The sequence below is a fragment of the Osmerus mordax genome, chromosome 6 (genome assembly GCF_038355195.1).
Source record: "Osmerus mordax isolate fOsmMor3 chromosome 6, fOsmMor3.pri, whole genome shotgun sequence".
NCBI classification, from domain to species: Eukaryota; Metazoa; Chordata; class Actinopteri; order Osmeriformes; family Osmeridae; genus Osmerus; species Osmerus mordax.
The window spans coordinates 20202439-20229922 of record NC_090055.1 but is presented as its reverse complement, the minus strand read 5'-3'; the positions used below and the strand labels follow the sequence as shown (position 1 = coordinate 20229922).

At 50.7% G+C, this 27484-nt stretch overlaps 1 protein-coding gene across 1 annotated transcript in view; it reads right to left on the bottom strand.

Moving 5' to 3' along the window:
• map7d1a (MAP7 domain containing 1a) overlaps positions 1 to 19612 on the bottom strand; it is a 53688-nt gene extending 34076 nt beyond the window's left edge. Inside the window, 1 exon segment of the mRNA XM_067238804.1 lies at positions 19243 to 19612. Coding sequence (XP_067094905.1) covers positions 19243 to 19303 — 61 coding nt within the window. The 5' untranslated portion in view covers positions 19304 to 19612.
• Positions 19613 to 27484: the final 7872 nt, after the last annotated feature.

Below are 27484 nucleotides of genomic sequence, written 5' to 3'. Positions count from 1 at the left end.
TTAAACTGGAGTTGAACAGCTTTTGCATATTCACATACTTATTGACAACTGCAATATACCCTTATGCATGTTAAAACGTTATACTTTATAATATTTTTTCGCTTGGGTCTTCCATATGCAGGAAAGATTTACGTGTCAGATTCCCACATCCCAGTGGAAACCTTCACAGCCTCTCCAGGTGTCTCTGTCCGTCCACAACCATCATCCAGGCCCACCTCACAACCATCATCCAGGCCCACCTCACAACCATCATCCAGGCCCACCTCACAACCATCATCCAGGCCCACCTCACAACCATCATCCAGGCCCACCTCACAACCATCATCCAGGTCCACCTCACAACCATCATCCAGGCCCACCTCACAACCATCATCCAGGCCCACCTCACAACCATCCTCCAGGCCCACCTCACAACCATCATCCAGGCCCACCTCACAACCATCCTCCAGGCCCACCTCACAACCATCCTCCAGGCCCATCTCAAAACATTCAGTCGCCACAACAAACACCCCAGTTCAGCCTTGGACTTCAAAGACTGCCGTGTTGGAAGATCTCCGGTGTGCAGATCTATATTCCAGTAGAATCTACTGCAGAATCTATATGACGACAACCTGACTCAGCTTCCTGAAGCAGGAAAATCAACGTTTCTTTGAAGTCGCTAAGCTTTTACATTAGACCACCATCGATGCCTTTCTGTATCCCTGTAGAAACCCCGTAGACCATGCTAATGTAGTGGGTCCAGTTAGCTGGACAGTTGTGTGAGACAGACCTCTGCCTCCAGTAGCATCTCTGGACGGTAGATTGGTCGAGGCCTGGGTGAACCAAAAGCTTCCTGGCAGAGCGAGACTCTGCAGCTGCCCCTCTCTCTGCCCCTCCATGATACAAGAGAAACCGATTGATTTAGAGAGAGTGGAGGGATGGAGGGGTGGAGGAGTGAAGGGGGAAGCAGTGCCACACAGACACCACACTCTCATCAGGATCACAGACAGCGTCCTCTTAAACTAACCTGACGGAGGTTGTGTGTGTGTGTGGAAAACAAGCGACACAGAGAGATACAGAGACAGAGAGAGAGGAGAGAGAGAGATAGAGAGATAGAGAGAGAGAGAGAGAGAGGGAGAGAGAGAGAGAGAGAGAGAGAGAGAGAGAGAGAGAGAGAGAGAGAGAGAGAGGCGGGGCAATAGACTCCGGGGCTGAGAAGAGAGAGTTTATGAAAGAGCATCGCCAGAGAGAGAGAGACACTCTGTCCCAGAGAGAGCAGCCTTTGTCAAGACCCCTGCATGGCAACGGGACAACTGCCAGAAACATTGCACTGGGAGAGATGAGGGAGGGAGGGAGGGAGGGAGGGAGGGAGGGAGGGATGGAGGGAGGGAGGGAGGGAGGGAGGGAGGGAGGGAGGGAGGGAGGGAGGGAGGGAGATGAGGAGGGGGGGAGGGAGGGAGATGAGGAGGGGGGGGGGGGAGGGAGGGAGAGATGAAGGAGATGAGGAGGGAGGGAGGGGGAGGGAGAGAGAGAGAGAGAGAGAGGGAAAGTTAGATAGGAACAGAAAAAGGAGATAGGGAGGGAGGGTTGGAGAGCAAGTGCATGATTTGGGTTTGGACACCATGATGGTCCTTTATAAATGGAACATGCACTGCAGTGTTATGATGCAGAATTCATTTCAATGCTTCCCTGTTAGGAAGGTGTTTACAACACAGCCAAGCTTGTGAGGGTTTGTTCCAAAACAATAGGCTCGTTCTCATCCAGACCTGAGTGGGATGATAAAAGGGATGATGTGTGGGATGAGGTGTCCTGCAACATCCACCTCAGCTGTGTCCTCAGGCTCCACGGCACATGCTCTCACTAGGGGGGCTGTGATGTCATCAACATGGGACACTCTGAGGGAGCCGTGATGTCATCAACTAGGGACACTGTGGGGGAGCTTTAATGTCATCAACATGGGACACTGTCGGAGAGCTGTGATGTCATCAACATGGGACATTGTCAGACAGCTGTGATGTCATCAACATGGGACACGCCCTACTACACCTGGTAGCATTAGATAGTGTGTGACCAGCAGGCTGTTCTGACCCACAATCCTCTGTGCAGTGGAAGAGGCCAGAGAGAGAGCGGGTTGGACTCCAGACCGATACGAACCTGCCTGCACCAGTTCAAGCCACGGTTCCATGACTCAGTAGTCTGTCTGAGTTCAGTGCAGACTGCATGCAACAGTACATACTGTTACTAGACACACCACACCCACACTAAGCACACACAACACAAGCACACACCCACACCACACACACACACACACACACCCACACCAAGCACACACAACACAAGCTCACACACACATGCGAGCCACAAGAGAATAGAAGAGGATCTGCAGACTTCAGATGATGAATATTCCACGACGCTGCAGAGCAGAGAGGCGGAGGGAGAGAAAGGAGAGGGGAGAGAGAGAGAGAGAGAGAGAGAGAGAGAGAGAGAGAGAGAGAGAGAGAGAGAGAGAGAGAGAGAGAGAGAGAGAGAGAGAGAGAGAGAGAGAGAGAGAGAGGATAGTGATTCAGGCCTGGCTGTCTGCACCAGTACACTAGCTCATACCCACACTAGTTGGTACACACACTAGCTGGTACACACACTAGCTGGTACACACACTAACTGGTACACACACTAGTTGGTACACACACTAGCTGGTACACACACTAGCTGGTACACACACTAACTGGTACACATACTAGTTGGTACACACACTAGCTGGTACATACACTAGCTGGTACACACACTAGCTGATACACACACTAGTTGGTACACACACTAGCTGGTACACACACTAGCTGGTACACACACTAGCTGGTACACACACTAGTTGGTACACACACTAGTTGGTACACACACTAGCTGGTACACACACTAGCTGATACACACACACTAGCTGGTACACACACTAACTGGTACACACACTAGTTGGTACACACACTAGTTGGTACACACACTAGCTGGTACACACACTAGCTGGTACACTCACTAGCTGGTACACTCACTAGCTGGTACACACACTAGCTGATACACACACTAGCTGGTACACACACTAGCTGGTACACACACTAGCTGGTACACACACTAGCTGGTACACACACTAGCTGGTACACACACTAACTGGTACACACACTAGCTGTTACACACAGAGACAGACCACAGAGAGCCCCCTCTACACACACGCGCCAATGAGTGTGTCTGTCTGTGTGTGTCTGTTGTCGTTGTTTGATAATGGTTTAAAAACTACTGTGTGTGTCTACGTGTGTGAATGTGTGTGAGTATTTGTGTTTGCATGTGCGAGTGTATGCGTGTGTATGTGTGTGTGTGTGTGTGGGGGGGGGGGGGATATTGACTCTAACAATCAGTGCAGCCAGCATCAGAAACCCCAGGCTAGTAACCTTGACAGCAACCCAGCCTGGCACACACACACACAGTGTGCTTGTGGACATGCTAATGTGACACACACACACACACACAGTGTGCTTGTGGACATGCTAATGTGATATCTGCACACATGGGTTTCCTAGACTGGAACATATGTCATGGTTTAAACGTGATCGACCCGGACTGGCAAGGACAGACATGTTGACTTGTAAACAGTTACCTCAGTTAGTATGTTCTTGACTAACCCCAAATCACAGAATCAGAGTCAGGCTAACAGGAGCTAGCAGTCAGGCTAGCAGAGTCAGGCTAACAGGAGCTAGCAGTCAGGCTAGCAGAGTCAGGGTAACAGGAGCTAGCAGTCAGGCTAGAAGAGTCAGGCTAACAGGAGCTAGCAGTCAGGCTAGCAGAGTCAGGCTAACAGGAGCTAGCAGTCCTTGGTTGACCATCCACATGATCAGACCCACCACTGCTGTCTGGTCTGCGCTCTGATTCTCCCATGATGCACCTCTTCTCCAGAGACACACTTTATCAGCCCCCCCTCACCCCCTCCCCAGGCTGTGTACATCATGAGGATGAATCAGCCCCCATCAACCTCCGCCTTCCAGACCTGTGTCCCACCACACACACACACACACACTCACTCACTCACTGACTCACTCAAACACACACACACACACACTCTTCCCTGTGTATCCCCTATGGAGCAGAATGCTGGATCACAGGGCTCTTCAGTAGTCCCGCCCCCTGCGTGCAGAGCACCGGCTGGAAACAGACCAGCAGCTTGACAAGCAGCAGGTCACGACTATCTCACGCGTCATTTCCTGTCAGCAGCACCTTATGCACAGTCACTTCCTGTCTGCAGGTGGCAGCGTCCAATGGAAACGCCCAGCTGGTCTGCCACTTCCTGCTAGGACTGTTCTCAGTCCTTTACACACTTCTGTGTTACAATGTGTTCAGTTAGCAGACACGTTTACCTCACAACTATTATAATAATTACAGACAGGACATGATTTCACGCAACATTAGGTGTTGCGTAATGATCGCTGCTGTTTGTGATGTGATGCTGGTGATGAGTCACACAAACACAACGTCTAAAACAAACAGTCTGACTTCAAGGCAGAGACGCTTATCTGCGCAGCAGTTGTGAAAGACTCCTGATTACAAACAATCCACACACAGTCTGTTGTGAAACACTGTTAGGAAAATTCAATTGGAAAACAATAGTCCCTCTGACACAGTAATTGACCGATAAATAAAGCTCGATAACTCCCTGAAATGCTGGCGAAGAGAACAGAGAGGCTCTTGGTGTGTCCTGGAGCGAGTGTGTGTCTGTAAGAGAGAGAGAGAGAGAGGGGGGGAGTGTGTCTGGTCTGGGACACCCTGCTACTGTGGTCTATCTGAGGCCCCACTGGAAAGCAGGGGCATGGTGTAACAGGGAACAGGGGCATGGTGTAACAGGGAGGACAGGGATAGACAAGAACACAGAACACAGGTGAAACCATAAACACAGAACACAGGTGCACACTAGGGCAGGCAAACAGTTGTGGGCATGACACATGGGGCCCGATCTTGCACCCAGCGCAATTGACTTTGTCAAAGACGCAAGTATCATTCCTAGTTTGCACTCGACGCAAAGCGGACTTTTCCCTCCACAGACGCACGTCGAAATGACCTTGCGCTCCCGTGGGCGGTTAGCGAAAAAGGAGGCGTGTTCCGGCCCAAACGTTCCCTGGTGCTATTTTTGCAGTTTCCGAAAAACAATTCCGCCACTGACCAGGAAAAACGTGGTCTAAAGTCAATGGCGCATTATTCAGATGCTATTTTAAGGGCGCAAGCTTGGTCCGTGCACACTGCTGGCGAGGCAAGTGTCTTCTTTCTGCGAAGCTACGTTACGTTGTTTGGATTTATGGCGTGTTACATTTCTTCAATGTTTATAAAAAGATTTTCATGAGAAATCTCTATGTTTATGAACATGATTTGTAGCAATTGTGGCAATTTTCTCCCACGCCTGTTTAACCGAAGCTAATTTGGGTGGGTTTCTTCTCACATCTCCATCAGAATCAGAATCAGAATTCGGTTTATTCGCCATGTAGACAATGTGACACAAACACGGAATTTACTGTGGCAGGAAGGTGCAAACAATAAACATATACGGGTCTTCAATTAAGTAAAAAAGTACAATAGTTAAACTAATTCCAAGAACTAAACAATTAAAAAATATATATATAGGGTAGGCTATATAAAAATAAGAATTTGAATGAGCAGCATGAGCGGGCAATTTAGTGCAATGAGAAAACTGCTCTGCCTTTCCCATACAATGTTACTTCTCTATCTGTAACGGCCCTGACTAGAACGTCTGTCTCCTCGGCTGTGAACCGCTCCTGGCGTGCGCCTGGCAAATCCGCCGTTATAATAGCAATCCGCCATGGAACAAGCGCTGCTCTTAAAGGGAATGTGAGATGACGCTCTGATTGGTTTATTGCACGTTACGCCCAAACCACACCCATTAGTAATGTAGCTACTTCGGACCTACCCATTTTAGATTTGAGCCAGGCGCAAAGTTATTTATCCCGCCGGCAAAATAGCAACCGAGCCGGAGTCCCGCCCACAAAGTTACTTGCGCTTTGCGTTTTGATACTTGCGTTTCAGATCGTCAAAATAGGGGGGATGGACTTTGTGTGTGCATGAGTGTGTGTGTGGCTGTGTTTGTGTGAGAATGTGTGTGTGTGTGGCTGTGTTTGTGTGAGTATGTGTGTGTGTGGCTGTGTTTGTGTGAGTATGTGTGTGTGTGTGGCTGTGTTTGTGTGAGTATGTGTGTGTGTGGCTGTGTGTGTGTGAGTATGTGTGTGTGTGGCTGTGTTTGTATGAGCATGTGTGTGTGTGTGTGTGTGTGTATGTGCCACACCTCTCTTCTCCACCTGTGTGTCCTCCTCCAGATCATGTGATTACATGTCATCACAAAGATCAGACAACCAGCGGTGATGTTCTAAACTAACCCAACCAGCTGTGTGTGTGTGTGTGTGTGCGTAGGCTGTGTGTGTGAGTAGGCTGTGTGTGTGCGTAGGCTGTGTGTGTGCGTGTGTGTGTGTGCGTAGGCTGTGTGTGTGTGTGCGTGTGTGAGTAGGCTTGCGCAACAGCAGCTGGCATTACCTAGGAAACCAGGGGGATTCGCAGAGCGTGACACAACGGGTGTGCCGATTAGGTAGATCACATGACCTCGATCACGAGGTGGACCAATCAGATCACGTCTCCCAGTGTGTTGTGTGGTATATGCTGCTCAGACAGGTGGAGGTACCTGCCAACACCACATTCAATCATGGAGAGGAGAAATAGTGCCTATAGAAGACCCAGCAGACATGCCACACAGACCTGATGCAGAGCTGGGATGTTAGGAAGCTAGGAGAGACGACAGAGAGAGAACCTTCTGGAATATCTGGAGCTGCTGATGCCAGGACACACTAACAGACTTGCTAAATAGGAGCCCAGGCCTTCCTAGCCGTAGAACAGGCTCAAACAAAGTTAGCAAAATACTGAGCGCTGAGTAGACAGGGTGGAAACATGCTCCTGTTAAAACCAAGCTGGACAACAGGATGACATAACACTGCACCAGGGAGACCTCTCAGCTAGAACAGGGGAACTTCAAAGGGAGAACAGATACGAGATCTGCCTCTCATTTGAGTGGGACAGAGAAGCAATGAATGACCTCATCATTGCCCCCCTTGCCCCTCCCCCCTGATCCCCTCTCTCCCCGGAAAAGGGTGTGTGTGTGTGTATGTGTGTGTGTGTGAGTGTGAGTGTGTGTGTGGGAGGGGTCCTACAGAGGCCCAGGCACACTGAAAGCCCAGTGTAAACAACCACCATTGGCCCCACACCAGCTCTCTGTGTGTGTGTGTGTATGCGTGCTGCTGGGGTTCAAAAGTACAACTGTGAGATCATGTCCATAAAATCCAGTTCTCGCCCCACTGTGTGTTCAGATGTTCCCCAGTAGGAGAGGCAGGTTCAGATGTTCCCCAGTAGGAGAGGCAGGTTCAGATGTTCCCCAGTAGGAGAGGCAGGTTCAGATGTTCCCCAGTAGGAGAGGCAGGTTCAGATGTTCCCCAGTAGGAGAGGCAGGTTCAGATGTTCCCCAGTAGGAGAGGCAGGTTCAGATGTTCCCCAGTAGGAGAGGCAGGTTCAGATGTTCCCCAGTAGGAGAGGCAGGTGTCCTCATCAGGCCTGTTCTGCCTGAGCTCTGATCCATCAGGGGCCTGTTCCATGAAGCCAGTTTACAGAGTAAGCCAGGCTTATATCATGGAACAGGTCCCTGACAGAGCCTCTGTACATACAACAGAGCTCAGTCACATTTTACATTTACATTTATTCATTTAGCATACGCTTTTATCCAAAGCGACTTCCAAGAGAGAGCTTTACAAAGTGCATAGATCACTGATCATAACAACAAGATAGCCACAAAAACATTGCGAGTAGCCAAAACATGAAGCACACATTGTGAACAACCAAAGTAAGTGCCAAAGGGAAGAACCATAAGAGCATGTAGTTAAACAAGTTACAATTAAACAACATGAACTGCTGTAAGTGCAAGTGTACCTGTAGAAAAAACAAGCCACAATAATAAAAACAATATATCACAGCGATTACAAAAATTTAAATCAGTTACCACTAACCACAAGAGCAACAAGTCTCAACGAGTCATTGTGATCCTTGAGGAAACTAACATCGGGTCAAGCGAACCATTCCTAAGTACCGTTGTACTCCCGGAAGAAGTGCATCTTGAGCCTTACAATCTTCATCTGTTTCTTCTGTAAAACACAGCGCCGGTCTGGTCTGTCTCTACCACCACAGAGAACACCTCATCTATCCACTGCCTTGCTTTGACCTGCTCCTAACCCCTGGGCTGTGAGGGTGTAGGTGTGTGTGTGTGTGTAGATATTTGCTTGTGTATGTGTGGTGTGTGTGTGGTGTGTGTGTAGGTATGTGTGTGTGTGTGTGTGTAGATATTTGCTTATGTATGTGTGGTGTGTGTGTAGGTATGTGTGTGTGTGGTGTGTGAGTGTGTGTGACAAAGCCAGAGTGTGTTCCTGGCTCAGCGGAGCTAAACGGACGAGTAAGTTATCTCTGTGCTAGCAGCCCCCCCACACACACACAAACACGTACAGAAACACACATGCACACATACAAGCATGAACGCGCGTACTAACACAGCACACACGTGCAAACACACAGCTTGGTGGAGATACTGAGAGACGCTAGCCTGCCAGACACGTTGTTAACATTGTTGTGTCATCGCAGGGTTTCCCGCAGCACTTAGCAGCTAAGGCGGCCGCCTAAGCAACAAACGCCTGCCGTGTGTTGCAAACCCCCCGCCCCGGTCTGACGGCAAACCCCATCCTACCACCAACTAACACATTTTCTGTGGGAAACCCTGCATCGTGAGCTTGTTGTTGTTCAGAGGGGGTTGGGGTGTGTCAGGGCGCTCTGAGGGAGCTAGGGGGTACAGCTGGTTACTCAAACACAGTCTTTCTCACAGTCACTACCTCAGGAACACACACACCGATACCAGCACTGGTCTTCAAAAACACAAAACATACAATTAGGGATCCCACAGTCCTTATTAGTGTGGCTCGGAGGCTTAACAGTCCCGGCAAGATCTGTAATTTAGTTTCCACAAGAGAGCAACCAGCCACAGGGCTGTGTCCTTTCACAGTGAGAGGAGAGACCAGCACCCTTGCTAAAGGAGAGGAGAGACCAGCACTCTGCTAGAGGAGAGGAGAGACCAGCACTCTGCTAGAGGAGAGGAGAGACCAAGACTCTGCTAGAGGAGAGTAGAGACCAGGACTCTGCTAGAGGAGAGACCAGGACTCTGCTAGAGGAGAGACCAGCACTCTGCTAGAGGAGAGACCAGCACTCTGCTCGAGGAGAGACCAGCACTCTGCTAGAGGAGAGACCAGGACTCTGCTACAGGAGAGACCAGCACTCTGCTAGAGGAGAGGAGAGACCAAGACTCTGCTAGAGGAGAGACCAGGACTCTGCTAGAGGAGAGACCAGGACTCTGCTAGAGGAGAGGAGAGACCAAGACTCTGCTAGAGGAGAGTAGAGACCAGCACTCTGCTAGAGGAGAGTAGAGACCAGCACTCTGCTAGAGGAGAGACCAGCACCCTGCTAGAAGAGAGACCAGCACTCTGCTAGAGGAGAGACGAGCACTCTGCTAGAAGAGAGACCAGCACTCTGCTCGAGGAGAGACCAGCACTCTGCTAGAGGAGAGGAGAGACCAGCACTCTGCTAGAGGAGAGACCAGGACTCTGCTAGAGGAGAGGAGAGACCAGCACTTTGCTAGAGGAGAGGAGAGACCAGCACTGTGCTACAGGAGAGGAGAGACCAGGACTCTGCTAGAGGAGAGACCAGCACTCTGCTACAGGAGAGGAGAGACCAGCACTCTGCTAGAGGAGAGGAGAGACCAGCACTCTGCTAGAGGAGAGGAGAGACCAGCACTCTGCTACAGGAGAGGAGAGACCAGCACCCTGCTAGAGGAGAGGAGAGACCAAGACTCTGCTAGAAGAGAGACCAGCACTCTGCTAGAGGAGAGACCAGGACTCTGCTAGAGGAGAGACCAGCACTCTGCTACAAAAGAGGAGAGACCAGCACTCTGCTACAGGAGAGGAGAGACCAGCACTCTGCTAGAGGAGAGACCAGGACTCTGCTAGAGGAGAGACCAGCACTCTGCTACAGGAGAGGAGAGACCAGCACTCTGCTACAGGAGAGGAGAGACCAGGACTCTGCTAGAGGAGAGACCAGCACTTTGCTAGAGGAGAGGAGAGACCAGCACTCTGCTACAGGAGAGGAGAGACCAGGACTCTGCTAGAGGAGAGACCAGCACTCTGCTACAGGAGAGGAGAGACCAGCACTCTGCTAGAGGACAGGAGAGACCAGCACTCTGCTAGAGGAGAGGAGAGACCAGCACTCTGCTAGAGGAGAGGAGAGACCAGCACCCTGCTAGAGGAGAGGAGAGACCAAGACTCTGCTAGAAGAGAGACCAGCACTCTGCTAGAGGAGAGACCAGGACTCTGCTAGAGGAGAGACCAGCACTCTGCTACAGGAGAGGAGAGACCAGCACTCTGCTAGCAGAGCCCTCATACAGGCTGTGAATCAGATCAGATCTACACTATATCGACATTGGGCATATATAGGCATTGGTACACATACACATTACACCTACAGGAGCTTTTATCTCATCCCATTCTGAATGCCCCCCAGGTGGCCATGACAGCTGCCCGTCCTGGGAAGGCTGTCCACGAGGTCTTGGAGTGTGTCTGTGGGGATATGTCCCATTCAGCCACAAGATCATTGTGGAGTTTGGGTGATTCCAGCTGGCCTGCAGATGGTGTTAGAACTGACCCCACGTGTTGGATGGTGTTTAGGTCAGAGGTCAGTCAAGTCTGCCACACCAAACTCAACAAACGAGGTTCCTGTACGGACCTCACTTGGTTCATTGGGTTCAAATCCAGTCTCACCGTGAAAGAGTATCGGTGGGTTTAGTGTCCCTGTGGACTTGACAAGATGGCCGCCAGCTCCAGAGTCTCTCTGCTGTGAGGGGGTGTCTGGGGGTGTGGCCATGACACCTGGACCCTGGCCTATAGCAGAGCCGGTCCAGACTAATATTAGCCTGGATCTTTCTCACGACAGACAGCAGGCTGTCTGGGTTATTCTGGGATGTGTGGAGGTGGCAGGCCGTTGCTATGGCATCCAGCCACCTGACCTCCCTCCCCTAGTCCTGTGTGCGTGTCTGTGTGTGAGTCTGTGTTAGTACATCAAAGCGGGGTACAGCTGTACAGTCTCAGGAATCCCCTGCAGGGGAAGGGAGAGAGAGGGGGAGAGAAAGGGGGAGAGGAGGAAGGGCTTCCAGGGCTCCTTGTGTCTGGAGGTCAGCATGCTTGTCACCACTTTGTCCACTAAAGAAGTCTGGTTAATGTTGACGTTTACACCACAACACGTGTTTCAGAGTGTCATTGTCATGTGGGAGTGTCTGCAGTGAGGCATTGCAGGAGCAAGGTGTGGTCCACCACCATCGTGTTTCAACAGGCTCCGCTCCAAAACACAGACCTGGTTGAACACAAAGGCCCTCAAACGCCACAGAAATAACACCCCACTTCTCTGACCGTACGATCTCCACTGAGAGCTACAGCCAAGGCCCAGTCCTGAGGGAACATGAGGAGAGGTTTTCTACATCTGTGGATGTGTTAACCAAGCTGCTGTCTCAACCACCCTGACAAACTCTTAACTCTGACGACGGTAGATGGGCCAGGGGGGAAGCAGCATGAATATGAATGGGGAAGAGCTTCACAGAGAGAATTAGCAACAGGAGAACAAGCTCCTAAAGCAAGGAAACCTAAATTACGTCCAACAATGCCTGTCAGCCTCTACAGGGGGCCTCCTCTGGAGGAGAGAGAGCTACTTCAACTGAAGAAGAGACCAAGTCGGCCACAGCCAACACTAACAACAGTGTTTAGAGAGATTGTGCTCGGGTCGACCTCTCTCTTTCTATCTCTCTCTGTCTCAATCTCTCTCTCTCATTTTGACTATCTCCCCGACTCTCTCTCCTTAAATGTCCTCTTTCAAACCATCCCTCGTACTCTCTCTCCTATCTCTCCTCCCTAACCTCTGTCCTCCCTCCCCCCCTCCCCATCTCTCTCTCTACCATTCACAGCAGTGCAAAAGCTACACCTCTTCTGTTGTGAGGGAAATACGCCACCATGAAGACAATGCCTAGAGTTTCAAACACGCACACACCCACACACAGAGGGGCCCCTCTTCACCAGAGAGTGAAACCCCCTTCCATTGTAATCCTTGAGAGAGTCTCTCCAGCAGACCTGCTTGTTGTTAAAAGAGCAGACTTCAAACGCCCCCACCCTGCCAGAGCTTCCGTCACTCCTGTCCCCTCCTCAGCCCTCTAACCCGCCTGGACACATTCCTGTCCCCTCCTCAGCCCTCTAACCCGCCTGGACACACTCCTGTCCCCTCCTCAGCCCTCTAACCCGCCTGGACACACTCCTGTCCCCTCCTCAGCCCTCTAACCCGCCTGGACACATTCCTGTCCCCTCCTCAGCCCTCTAACCCGCCTGGACACATTCCTGTCCCCTCCTCAGCCCTCTAACCCGCCTGGACACATTCCTGTCCCCTCCTCAGCCCTCTAACCCGCCTGGACACATTCCTGTCCCCTCCTCAGCCCTCTAACCCGCCTGGACACATTCCTGTCCCCTCCTCAGCCCTCTAACCCGCCTGGACACACTCCTGTCCCCTCCTCAGCCCTCTAACCCGCCTGGACACATTCCTGCCTCCACCAACAAGGAATTTACATGAAGTGCTGAGTGAGGGTTTTGGTCCCATTCTTTCATGTAGTAAAGAGCCCCTCTCCTGACTCCCCCTCTCCCTCCTGACTCCCCCTCTCCCCTCCTAACTCCCCCTCTCCCCTCATAACTCCCGCTCTCCCCTCCTAACTCCCTCTCTCCCCTCCTAACTCCCCCTCTCCTAACTCCCTCTCTCCCCTCCTAACTCCCCTCTCCTAACTCCCTCACTCCCCTCCTAACTCCCTCTCTCCCTTCCTAACTCCCTCTCTCCCCTCCTAACTCCCCCTCTCCTAACTCCCTCTCTCCCCTCCTAACTCCCCCTCTCCCCTCATAACTCCCGCTCTCCCCTCCTAACTCCCTCTCTCCCCTCCTAACTCCCCATCTCCTAACTCCCTCTCTCCCCTCCTACCTCCCCCTCTCCTAACTCCCTCTCTCCCCTCCTAACTCCCCCTCTCCTAACTCCCTCTCTCCCCTCCTAACTCCCCCTCTCCTAACTCCCTCTCTCCCCTCCAGCCTGGCCCATGAGCCCTCCATCACACGGTCATCGTCCTGACAGGAAGACATGTTCCTTCCTGTCTGCTCCATCCTCCCCCTCTGCTCTCTCAACCTGGGGGGGGGGGGCTGTGGTTGGCCTGATCCTTTTAAATATGCGTATCCTCCAAAACTTTAAAACAGATTATTTTTATATTGGGAAACCGGCACTTGGTTGGTAACATAATCTTCGGTTGCAACTGTACATGTGGAATTAACCGGATTATTCCCAGTGGAGCCTTCTGTCTGATTGGACATCTTTGTCCACTGTATCAGGATGAGATTAGAAAAACAAAGGCCGGAAAATTATCAATGAGATTATGTAACACAAACTCCCTCCCTTTCTCAAAGAAAGACAGAAAATTGGCTGCATTTCTTCATTTCGCTTCACAAGCTAATTGAACTGTTCAAAGGTACTGAATTATTTTTGTGCTGGTAGCTTGTCGGCACACAGCAACACATTTCTGCTCCAATTTAGATGTAGAAACCAGCAGGGTGCACTTCAACAATCGCTATAGTAGTTTGCAGCACTAGAGTACTGGTTAATATGCATACTAGAGTACTGGGTAGTCTGCATACTAGAGTACTGTGTAGTATGCATGCTAGAGTACTGTGTAGTATGCATACTATAGTACTGGGTCGTACCAGGAGTCCAGGACACTGCCTCTTATGATATTGATACTGTTTAGGTATCAACATCATAGCTATCAACAAAATTTTAACATCATTACACATGTGCAAATCACATTCAGTATTCGAACCGTTTGCCAATGTTTGCCTCCAGCAACATGCTCAGGTGATGACGTGTGACAATGAGGCTGATCAATGAGAATTCCCTGACGACGAGGTTGACATTTCCATAGCCCAGCTGAGCACAGTCACTATACAGACACTGTGTCTGAGCACAGTCACTATACAGACACTGTGTCTGAGCACAGTCACTATACAGACACTGTGTCTGAGCACAGTCACTATACAGACACTGTGTCTGAGCACAGTCACTATACAGACACTGTGTCTGAGCACAGTCACTATACAGACACTGTGACTGAGCACAGTCACTATACAGACACTGTGTCTGAGCACAGTCACTATACAGACACTGTGTCTGAGCACAGTCACTATACAGACACTGTGTCTGAGCACAGTCACTATACAGACACTGTGACTGAGCACAGTCACTATACAGACACTGTGTCTGAGCACAGTCACTATACAGACACTGTGTCTGAGCACAGTCACTATACAGACACTGTGACTGAGCACAGTCACTATACAGACACTGTGACTGAGCACAGTCACTATACAGACACTGTGACTGAGCACAGTCACTATACAGACACTGCGTCTGAGCACAGTCACTATACAGACACTGCGTCTGAGCACAGTCACTATACAGACACTGTGTCTGAGCACAGTCACTATACAGACACTGTGTCTGAGCACAGTCACTATACAGACACTGTGACTGAGCACAGTCACTATACAGACACTGTGTCTGAGCACAGTCACTATACAGACACTGTGTCTGAGCACAGTCACTATACAGACACTGTGACTGAGCACAGTCACTATACAGACACTGTGACTGAGCACAGTCACTATACAGACACTGTGACTGAGCACAGTCACTATACAGACACTGCGTCTGAGCACAGTCACTATACAGACACTGCGTCTGAGCACAGTCACTATACAGACACTGCGTCTGAGCACAGTCACTATACAGACACTGTGACTGAGCACAGTCACTATACAGACACTGTGACTGAGCACAGTCACTATACAGACACTGCGTCTGAGCACAGTCACTATACAGACACTGCGTCTGAGCACAGTCACTATACAGACACTGCGTCTGAGCACAGTCACTATACAGACACTGCGTCTGAGCACAGTCACTATACAGACACTGCGTCTGAGCACAGTCACTATACAGACACTGTGTCTGAGCACAGTCACTATACAGACACTGTGACTGAGCACAGTCACTATACAGACACTGCGTCTGAGCACAGTCACTATACAGACACTGCGTCTGAGCACAGTCACTATACAGACACTGCGTCTGAGCACAGTCACTATACAGACACTGCGTCTGAGCACAGTCACTATACAGACACTGCGTCTGAGCACAGTCACTATACAGACACTGCGTCTGAGCACAGTCACTATACAGACACTGCGTCTGAGCACAGTCACTATACAGACACTGCGTCTGAGCACAGTCACTATACAGACACTGTGACTGAGCACAGTCACTATACAGACACTGTGACTGAGCACAGTCACTATACAGACACTGTGACTGAGCACAGTCACTATACAGACACTGCGTCTGAGCACAGTCACTATACAGACACTGCGTCTGAGCACAGTCACTATACAGACACTGTGACTGAGCACAGTCACTATACAGACACTGTGTCTGAGCACAGTCACTATACAGACACTGTGACTGAGCACAGTCACTATACAGACACTGTGTCTGAGCACAGTCACTATACAGACACTGTGTCTGAGCACAGTCACTATACAGACACTGTGTCTGAGCACAGTCACTATACAGACACTGTGACTGAGCACAGTCACTATACAGACACTGTGACTGAGCACAGTCACTATACAGACACTGCGTCTGAGCACAGTCACTATACAGACACTGTGTCTGAGCACAGTCACTATACAGACACTGTGTCTGAGCACAGTCACTATACAGACACTGCGTCTGAGCACAGTCACTATACAGACACTGCGTCTGAGCACAGTCACTATACAGACACTGCGTCTGAGCACAGTCACTATACAGACACTGTGTCTGAGCACAGTCACTATACAGACACTGTGTCTGAGCACAGTCACTATACAGACACTGCGTCTGAGCACAGTCACTATACAGACACCGCGTTTGCCCAATGCACGCGTCCAAACATCCCTTCTCTTCATCCGGTCGGCATAGACGCTCGTTACAAACGCCTGGGACGTAGTAGGTGGACGTGTTCAGCAGGACAGCGCCAGGCCTCGCCAGCAACGAGAGAGGCCGGGAGGAACGAGAGAGGCCGGGAGGAACGAGAGAGGCCGGGAGGAACGAGAGAGGCCGGGAGGAACGAGAGAGGCCGGGAGGAACGAGAGAGGCCGGGAGGAACGAGAGAGGCCGGGAGGAACGAGAGAGGCCCGGAGGAACGAGAGAGGCCCAGAGGAACGAGAGAGGCCCAGAGGAACGAGAGAGGCCGGGAGGAACGAGAGAGGCCCAGAGGAACGAGAGGCCGGGAGGAACGAGAGAGGCCGGGAGGAACGAGAGAGGCCCAGAGGAACGAGAGAGGCCCAGAGGAACGAGAGAGGCCGGGAGGAACGAGAGAGGCCCAGAGGAACGAGAGAGGCCCAGAGGAACGAGAGAGGCCCAGAGGAACGAGAGGCCGGCAGGCCCGAAGACAAAAGGGATTAAAAGATGTCCTTCAGAAGTCCTGACACAGCAGATCTTCTGCCTGCCTGAAAGGACTCCCTGCTGGTCAGATATCACTCCTCGTCTCTGATGGATTATATTTCTGCCTTTCTTGTTTTTACAGTGAGAAGGGCAGGAAGCGTGGGGAAGAGAGAGAGAGAGGAAGAGAGAGAGAGTAAGGCTATGCAGCAACCAGCCCGGGACGGATTTGAACCCAGGCCGCTGTGGTAAGGCCTCAGCCTTGGTGGTATGTGCACTAATCTGGCTAGTGTTCTCTGGTTCTGACCCCAGACTGGGTTCTAGGAAGAGTTCAGAGTTCATTTCAGAACCAGAACCAAACTCTAAAGCTAGACAACAACTCGGACTTGTATCAACAACAGGCTGTCCTGTGAAGAAGTGTGAAGGAAGGTTGCACACCACAATCCTCCAACCCTCACCCCCACCCGACCTATGGGTGAACACCATCTCCACCTCCTCACAGTGTGTCCTTGGACAATACTTCCCCCCCAGAGACCCATCCCATCAGATACAGTAGCATCTTTGTTAGGGAATGGAAGACGCACACACACACACACACAACACCCAGCCTAATCCTCCGCCCCCCCTCCACCCCCCAAAAACCACACCAGTCAGTCAGGCTTGACAAATATGCGGCTCGACATGCCTGAGGTATGTGACAGAGAACTGGGTCCCTCAGTCTACATGAGCCCTCTCATTGTGCAGTCTGCAACTCTGGTTCTCATGAATCACAAGCCAGATATCAGATCCAGCTTCTGGTTCTTCCAGCCCAGGGTGGAGGAGGCGGGCTGTGTGACAACAGAGAGGCTGCATCTGACAGCTTCAGCCATGCATCACCATCCACAGCAGAATGCTCCCTCAAACAACAACCATTTCTTCACAAACGACGGCTGCTGGGACGGCCTACTTCCTGTTTCCTGTATGAAGATACTTACGTTACCATCCTACCGTTACATCCAGAGCGACGTACAGGGGGGAATTTGAACCTACAATTTGATCTGTAGACAAAAGCTCTCCCAGTAAGCTGCCCCCTCTCCCGGGGAACCTGCAGAGCCTGAGTGTGTGTTAAGCAGAAGGGAGTCAGATGGCTGAACGGTGAGGGAGTCGGGCTAGTAATTTGAAGGTTGCCAGTTCGATTCCCAGCCACGCCAAATGATGTTTTGTCCTTGGGCAAGGCACTTCACCCTACTTGCCTCGGGGGGAATGTCCCTGTACTTACTGTAAGTCGCTCTGGATAAGAGCGTCTGCTAAATGACTAAATGTAAATGTAAGCACGCCTGTCATCGATGAAGCTCCTTCAGGAGCCTGGTGCGGAGCTAGACCTCCAGGAGAGGAAGGGGTGAGGAGGAGGTCTGGTCAGGGTTCCCTCCAGCAGGGTGGGGCCAAGTACCTCCTGTCTGGGTCTGGGCCAAAACAACCCAGCAGCCTGACCCACACACACACACACACACTCTCTCATACGCACACACACACATCCTCTCACACACACATTTACTCTCACACACGGTCTTTCTCAAACACACACATATCCACTCTCTCACACGCATTCTCTTTCTCTCCCTCTTACACACACACACACTTAAACACCTCTCTCCAAGTGCCCCCCCGCCCCCACATTCCATCAGCTCCCACACAGCAGGACGGAAGATCACGCCACTTTGAGCCCCACGGGGAACCACGGTAACAACCTCCCCACAGGGGGCAGAGGTCACTAGTGGAGGCTGCAGCACCATGTCCCCCCCCCCCCCCCCCCCCACGCGGGAAGTAGAGGTGTGAGGACTCCCGCTACACTGCCTGACGTCCAATGTCACGTCCGGTTGATTGGTGTCTCTGTGCGGCGATCGGGGGAGCGCATGCCTGACTAGTGACCGCATAACGTAAACACGCGGGGAAGGTGGGGGAGTGGGGGGGGGGCGCGATGACCTCATCAAGAGCGGTCTGTGTTATCATAATGTTCATACTCGGGTGCACGCTGCCGCCATGGAAGGTGAACGCGGTGAGCGCGCACTGTTTAGAAAATATGCGGTGTGAATTACAAGACGTCAGGGATCTAACAGAACAGTATCATTTAAACGACATCAAGCACGTTTCCTTTGTTGTCAAAGGGATTAGAATTAGCAGGACACCAGTATAATGTCTGATCTTTCTAAACGAGTTCCTGTAAGCTATGCTGCCCTACATTAATGTAAAGCTGTTGGTGGATTTAAGCCTGTGTGCAGAGGGTTACTTGTAATAAATTGGACATCTGCGTGATAGCCGATGCAGGTTCTAGAATTAACAGTTTTCAGGCTGAGAAGACACATTTGACTAAGATTTATATTTTTGAATTCCTCAACACTCCATAGTACAGTCAGTGTATCACTGTCGGTAATGGTTCACTGGAGAACGGAGATGTGAGACAGCAGAGACGTGTCTGAAATCTGAATCAAGAACAGTCGGAACGCTGCCTATACACACCAACAACCTTATAATTAAAAATATCTATCTTACTAATAATACGAAAGCACTTACATGTTGCTCCTGGCAGTGCTTGTCCTTCCACATCGGTATCTTTGCTTTCCATTTTGCTCATTCAATCAAGTGCTTTTTTTGGTTTCCCTTTCACACAGTCTTTTCATTCCTCAGGCGGTAAGGAGGAAAAAAACTTGGTTGAGTCACTCCCGGTGCTCCGTAGCGCGCTCCCTGTTTCCAAGTGGAAAACGCTGGCAACTCCGCCGAGCCGCTACCCCGTCGGTACTTTATAAAATAAATTAGTAAATCACGCGGTGAATAGGCGAATCTGTTGTGGGGAAACTCTCGCGGCTACAGCACCGGCAAGAGTTCCCACTAGACAGGAGCCGCAGCGTTGGAGGCAGAGTGAGAAAGCGAACCAGGGGCCGAGGTACGGGAAGTTAGTCACACAGACACAACAGCTGATCACGGTATGCTCATTGTGCAGAAGGTCCCAAGCTGGCCGGACTGGAATGGTCCATAATCAGAGAGGGGTGCATTAAATGGTACAGATTAGATCTGTCTCCAAACTGTGTTTATATCAACACAAATATCCAACTAAAATACAACGTAAGTGCGTAATAACCAGGATTATGTTCAACGGACTAGACGCGTTAAAAACTGCAATCGCTATATCCGACACAAGTGAAGAATTTACCTCGATTCCGAATGGATTCATCCGCTAGAAATGAACAATTCACTGAGAACAGTCCACACGGCGGTTTAGTCACTGCTAACATGTTGTGTCCACAATATGCGAATTGTTTAGTTTTTATGTATAGCCCATGAAATGGTTTTATTTGAGGGGGCAGCTTAAGGGACGACCTCGTATTTCGAGGTGTTGTCACTTCCAGTTTGTGATAGACAACTTCCAGTCACACCCGCAGAAACTTATCACCGGAAACATACCGACAACTACTTTTAACGTTAAAACGAGCCGTAGGCCCAACACGGGACAAAACATGTTTCCGATCGTGTTATCACTAACTCAACATCTCAAAGAATACATCTTGGACGAACCATAGAGATTAGCAAGCCGGCATGTTAAAGCCACCCCCCCCTCTCTCTCTCTCTCTTTCTCTTAGAAGCCCCCCGACCCCCCTCCTAGACACGGGTCTCTTAAACTTTCACCCCTGGACAAGGCATCAGACTCTGTGTTGGTAGAGTGTTTAAAAGATGCTGAAGGAGGCGGATCTAGTCCTCTGGGATCAGGAGGGAGCTGGAGCCGGTGTCTGATTGGGTGGAGAGGGAACAGGAACGCAGGGCAGCACCATCCACTTCCAGCTGCACTCTCACACACTGAACTAACACACAGATCACTGCCAAACACCATCATGACACACAGTCGTCTACATGCAACAGGTTAGATGGATACAAGCGCCCGCTAAATAAATATAATTGCACGTGAATGCTGAGAAATGTTATTAGTATGTTAGGAGACCAGCATATTACCACAGACACAGAGAAGGAAGAAGGAAGAGATCCAGCTTCTAGAGGAGATCTTCCCTCTTGTACTGAAAGACACTCCACCACCTGTGGATCTCAAACAGCATCTGCTGGGGGGGGGGATTTGGGGGAGGTGGGGGTTGGTGTGGGGGAGGAGTTGGGGGATGAGGGGTGATGCGGCACGCTTGAGGGAGAACCCCCTAACCTTGCACCCCCCCTAAATACACCCGCTGGGGTTGGGGGGTGGAGGGGGGGGGGGGGGGGGTCAGGCTCCTTTGGGCAGCTGTTGAGCCACGTTAACACAAACCCCCAAGAGCCACCTGCCACTGCAACTGGAGCAGGGGGGCTGAGAGGCTGGGTGGCTGAGGGACTGGGTGGCTAAGGGACTGGGGGGCTGAGGGACTGGGGGGCTGGGGGGCTGAGGGGCTGGGGGGCTGAAGGACTGGGGGGCTGAGGGGCTGGGGGACGAGGGGCTGGGGGGATGAGGGGCTGAAGGACTGGGGGACTGGGGGGCTGAGGGACTGGGGGGCTGAGGGGCTGAGGGGATGGGACTCTCACTCTCAAGGAGTATGTGTGTGTGTGTGTGTCTATGTGTGTGTGTGTCTGTGTGTGTAGCTTTGGTAGATTACAAGAACTGCAGCTGACACCTATTAAGGACAGGACAGAAGAGGAAAAGGAAGAAAAGAGTCAGAGAGGCTGGAGAGAGGCCGGAGAGAGGCTGGAGAGAGGCTGGAGAGACTGGAGAGAGGCCGGAGAGAGGCTGGAGAAAGGCTGGAGAAAGGCTGGAGAGAGGCTGGAGAGAAACGTAAGGTATTCTAAGATTGTTCTTGTGATTTCATCTCTGTCACAGGTCCATAGATTCACATAAACACAATCTGGTATCTAGAGAGCCACAACTGATGCCCTTCAGCAAGTTAAAGCTTTCTCTCTCCTACCACTGATGGAACTGAAGTTAAATGTTCTTTCAGAGGGTTCGATGTCTAATTTTAGGAAGGCGAAAAGGCAGTTAAGAATTAATACCCCCATCTTCAGAGAATGATCCACCCCAGAAAGAGCTGGCGGCTTGTGAATATTTAAAAGTCCAAGGCTTGTTCACGCATAACTGAATGGTCCTATTCAGAACATGTTCTATTAGAACATGTTCCTGTGGACTGTCTGTTATCCTACCTCTTCTCACTCCTGCCTCCATGCTCACATCCTCTTTATAGAACTACACGCCCCTCCCACGCTCCGCTGCTCTTAGACTTAAACTGACACCTGCATCTTAGAGTGCTGACTCTGAAGTCTGGATATCTGTTTTAACATCCATTTGCACATTTTTATTTTTCTGTCTGGTCTTGATGCATGACTGTGTTCAGCCTGTGGTAGTGAGGTCTCCCCAGCCAATGCCCCCAGCCCCCAGCCTCCAGCCCCCAGCCTCCAGCCCCCAGCCTCCAGCCCCCAGCCCATGCCCACAGCCCCCAGATAACATAATAACACTGAATGATAACAGTAATAACACTGAATGATAACAGTGAATGATAACAGTAATAACACTGAATGATAACAGTGATAACACTGAATGATAACATAATAACACTGAATGATAACAGTGATAACACTGAATGATAACATAATAAAACTGAATTGTAACATAATAACACTGAATGATAACAGTGATAACACACTGAGTCTGCTGGACTGCTCCAGGAGCCGTGCCAACGCCACAGGAGCCCAGAGGTCAGAGGAGCCCAGAGGTCAGAGGAGCCCAGAGGTCAGAGGAGCCCAGAGGTCAGCGGAGGTCAGCGGAGGTCTGCAGAGGAGGGCTGCTGTGAGTGGACAGGGTCACCCCTCTCCTTCAGGAAGCACAATAGCAAAAATGTCCAGAATGTTCATGGAGAGCGGAGGGAGTCTTCACTGACCCAGGCCAGCAGAAGCTCCACACAAACTCTATTAATATCATGACGGTAAAACGGCATAACTTCTACAGATGTTCTGCTGTGATGTTGTGAGGCACAGCCGAGGAGAGGGGAGGAAACAGGAAGTAATAGGGGGAGGAGACAGGAAGTACTAGGGGGATAAGACAGGAAGTACTAGGGGGATGAGACAGGAAGTACTAGGGGGAGGTGACATGAAGTACTAGGGGGATGAGACAGGAAGTACTAGGGGGATGAGACAGGAAGTACTAGGGGGGAGACAGGAAGTACTAGGGGGATGAGACAGGAAGTACTAGGGGGAGGTGACATGAAGTACTAGGGGGATGAGACAGGAAGTACTAGGGGGAGGTGACATGAAGTACTAGGGGGATGAGACAGGAAGTACTAGGGGGAGGAGACAGGAAGTACTAGGGGGGAGACAGAAAGTACTAGGGGGATGGTGTCATGGTGGGGTAGCCATGTTTGTCTTGGATTAAGACTATTATTCTATCAAGTTAGGACGTGTAAATGTCTGGAATATGATTTTCGATCACGAAAATACCAAAGGCCACTTTACAGGGAGACGGAATGGCCTTTGACTCGTAGCGTCAGTCTATTGTACCAGGCTTTGCAAACAGGATGCACTGAGCAAACAGAGTCAGATAAAGAGAGAGAGTGAATCAGAGAGGGAAGATAGAGAATGAAAGAGTGAGTGAGAGCGGGCAGGGGGGATGGAAAGAGAGACAAACAGAGAAAGAGAGAATTTGTGAGACTGCTGTTTTACACGAAGAGAGGCACACACATGCTCAACAACAAACTGCCTGGCAGATGATGATGTAATGACATAACAAACGTGCGGTCCACACACACACACACACACACAACACACACACGGCTGTCTACAGGCAACAGGGTTCTCCCACAGCACGTGGACCTGGCTCTCTCTATCATGCTTGCCCCAGGGTCACACACCCACACACACGTACACACCCACACACTTACACACACACGTACACACACACATACACACACAAAGCTTCTGCTCCAGTGCATTCCCTGTTTGTGAGTGCAACGCTTCATTTCACCTCCCCCCCTCCCCTCCCTCCCCCTACCTCCCTCTCTCCCTCCACCTACCACCACCCTTCCTCTCTCCCCCTACCTTCCCCCTCTCTCTCTCCGTCCCTCTACCACCCCCCTCCCCCCCCACTTCCTCCCCCCTCCCTCTTCCTACCACCCCCCATCCTCTCCACAGCCCAAGCCCCTCTTTCTCTCGCCCCCTACCACCCCCTCTCTCTCCCCCTCTGGCCTTTCATTACCATAACAAACCATGCAGGGAGAGTACCAGAAAGCAGAGGGACGAGAGAGGGAATGAGAGAAGGAGAGGGATGGAGAGAAGAGGGAGAAGAGGGAGAGATGGATGGAGACGTTCCCAGGTCTGAGGCAGGTCTGTGAGGCAGGTCTGTGAGGCAGGTCTGTGAGGCAGGTCCCCAGGTCTGTGAGGCAGGTCTGTGAGGCAAGTTCCCAGGTCTGTGAGGCCTGTCAGTGAGGCAGGTCCCCAGGTCTGTGAGACAGGTATGTGAGGTAGGTCCCCAGGTCTGTGAGGCAGGTCCCCAGGTCTGTGAGGCAGGTCTGTGAGGCAGGTCCCCAGGTCTGTGAAGCAGGTCTGTGAGGCAGGTCCCCAGGTCTGTGAGGCAGGTCTGTGAGGCAGGTTCCCAGATCTGTGTGGCAGGTCTGTGAGGCAGGTCTGTGAGGCAGGTCCCCAGGACTGTGAGGCAGGTCTGTGAGGCAGGTTCCCAGGTCTGTGAGGCAGGTCCCCAGGTCTGTGAGGCAGGTCTGTGAGGCAGGTCTGTGAGGCAGGTCCCCAGGTCTGTGAGGCAGGTTCCCATGTCTGTGAGGCAGTTTCCGAGGTCTGTGAGGCAGGTCCCCCACCCCCCAGAGCCCACAGTGGTTCGGTCCACACTATAGGAGTGGAGAGAGAGAAGAGTGGTTCGGTCCACATGGTGGGGGTGGATGGAGAGATGGGTGGGCTCAAGCAGCTGTAAGGCTTGGCATGCTGAGGAGACAGTAAACCCTGAGGAGCTAGGCCTCCCAGGGGGACCAGCCCCCCAAACCCCCCAAACACTGATCCTTATTATGCACCTATCAGTGGATTAGCCCCACCTCACAAAAAATGAAGAAGACACAGGAAGAGGAGGAGGAAGGGGTAGGAGAGGAAGAAGAATGTAGCTAAAGGAGGAGGCTAGTGGAAGCATTTCTTCGATTAAACGCTGCAGCGTTTATTACACAATGTTCATTTTTGGTGCGGCGTTTATTCGAGGTCTGTGTTTATTTGAGGGCGGCGTTTAATTAGTGAGAGATTTAGTTAATTGTAGCTGCAGTGCGCCGATAGACAAACAAAGAATAGACAAGGTCAAACACAAAGGCCGAATTAAGGCCGATTTATACTACTCGCCCTCTCCGATGTGGAACGCCCTCTCCGAGCCCCTCGGAGAGCTCTACGTGCACCTCCTGATTTTCCTCACTATCCGTCCGATACTCCTTGGCTGTGATTGGTCCGTATTAAGAACCGCTTGCGTCAGGGGCCGGGGCCATGTATATGGCTGGGGCGGGGTTACCGTCATATGTCTATGGTTGCCGTGACCAACAAGACGAACAGAATCATTTGACCGCCATTGCTGTAAGTTATTACAACTGAAAATGTGCGTATTTTATTGATGAAACGGCTAATTTGTAAATTTGCTCAGACTTTTCGATAACCTAGCTAGCATCGCAGTGCAGCGCCACCTACTCTCCTGGCAGTGAAATGTGTTCAGCGCCCACAGCCTTCGGAGTACTATAAATTCAACCAATCCGTCCGACTCCGTCCGTCCGTAGCGGAGTCGGAGTAGTATAAATCGACCTTTAGTCGGGAGTATAAGTGCGAACCATTCACAACCGTTTTACAAAGACCCCACTTACAATGCTTTCGTTGCTGGCATTGTGACAAATGAATCACGCAGCTAATTAGACTGTCGTGTACTTTGCATTTCAAACTGTATTGATTAAAACACAGGTTTCAATTACTACCGCTGACCTCGTCTATTCTCCGAAATTCGCTTTTTGGTGCAGATTTTAATCGAGGGCAACGTTTATTTGAGGGCGGCGTTTAATCGAAGAAATACGGTATACATACATACAGCATATAGCCTACTGTGCCAGCCGCGTTGCGGTTGTGCACTGACCTATATGACAGACATACTATATGTCACATAGCAACACAGTGTGTTATTTGAAGATGAATGTGAAAAGACTGTTAAGTAGACTTCTGAAGGCAAAATCTCAAATTCTGTCAATGAACGCACTGCACAATCTTGCCTTCTCTCACTGCATCAAAGCAGTTAAATAAAGTAAAGCAGAATTTTACTTTAGCCCTAGAGGGCCAATTTGTTGTGTAACAGTAAAAACAAGACATACTATAAGAGAACACGCAATATGAAAACAAGAAGTACTTTACAGCAACACCAGAGTCAAATCAGTCTACTATCAACCAAGACATGGAAGAGAAAACACATTTAATCCCAGGTAAATGATCTCTGAAAACAACAGAAGTTGAATCCTGTTAGTTGGACCAAGCCTCTTACAGTGGAGACCCCAGAGTTGTTTTCAGTCAAAGTTAATGAGAGGTGACTCCTGCAGTCTGCGACAGCTGCCAGCGAGATGTGCCGAACAACATATTCAGTTTGAAGACGCTTCCATCCAAGCCACAGAAGACTTGTACGTTGAGATGTGGTCACTTTCCACTGTTTGGTAAATACAGACTATTCCTTAACTCTGACCACCGAGAGACTGTTAGAACTCTGCTTCTGATGATTGATGCTGTTCTGATACATACTGCTGGACTCTGTGCATGCACTGTAGAGCATTCAGAAACACATCTGTGTGTCGCTACAGATAAAAACATCTCCAAAACAAATAAAATGTAACCAGATGGATGTTTTGATCACGGTGTGACGGTCACAGTAGGAAGTGAAAACCTAAACCCAGACTCTGGATTAAGGGGGGGGGGGGGGGGGGGGGGTTGAGGAGCTGAGATTAAAGATATCTGATGAAAGCAGACTCATCACTCTTCGCCCCGACACCAACCAAGGACGACAGAACAAATACCTCCGTCGATTTACTGCTTCTCCACAGTACCATTCGCTATGCCTTCTGGGTAATTGGCTGGGTAGCTAGCGGTCACTTGAAGGAAGGCCTAGTGTGCGTGTGTGTGTCTGGATGGGGGGGGTGGTTATAGATATGACATTTGTCACACGCATACATAGATATTACATATTGTTGTGTACCTGTCTGGCTCTAGAGGTTATAATGGAAGCTACTGTTGTGAAGGAGATGAAGGCTTTAGGGTTTGATTTAATGGAAGGACATATTTAGACGGGGGGGGGGGGGGGGGGGAGAGCCAGAGAGGGAGAGAATGAGAGAAAGAGACTGAGGGGAAAAAAAGACAGAGCAAGAGAGTAGGTCTGTCAGATTTTCCATTCTCTCACAGGCTGCATGTGAAATCTAAAGCGATGAGCTGCCAGAAAAGCCCGGCCTCGTGAACACATGATCCACAGAGCAGAGCTCCAAACTGAGACACATCATACAGGCTGCTCCCACACCACATCACGGCTCCTGACCACAGTGACCCTGAAACATGTACATGTACGTTCTCTGAAGATGAACGCGTTTCTGCTGAATCAGTTCAAGCAAACATCATCCAGGCTGTGATCCCAGTCTTTAGAGGTTATAGGAGCCAGGCCAATCAGAACCAGCATCAGAGAGCCAGACATGCCGGCTCAGGACATGAGGAGGAGGAGAGGTCACACAGCCAGGACACCTGGAGCTGGAGCAGTAAGGTTAACATGTTGAACGTACAGGGGGGGGGGGGTTTGACCTGTGGCTTC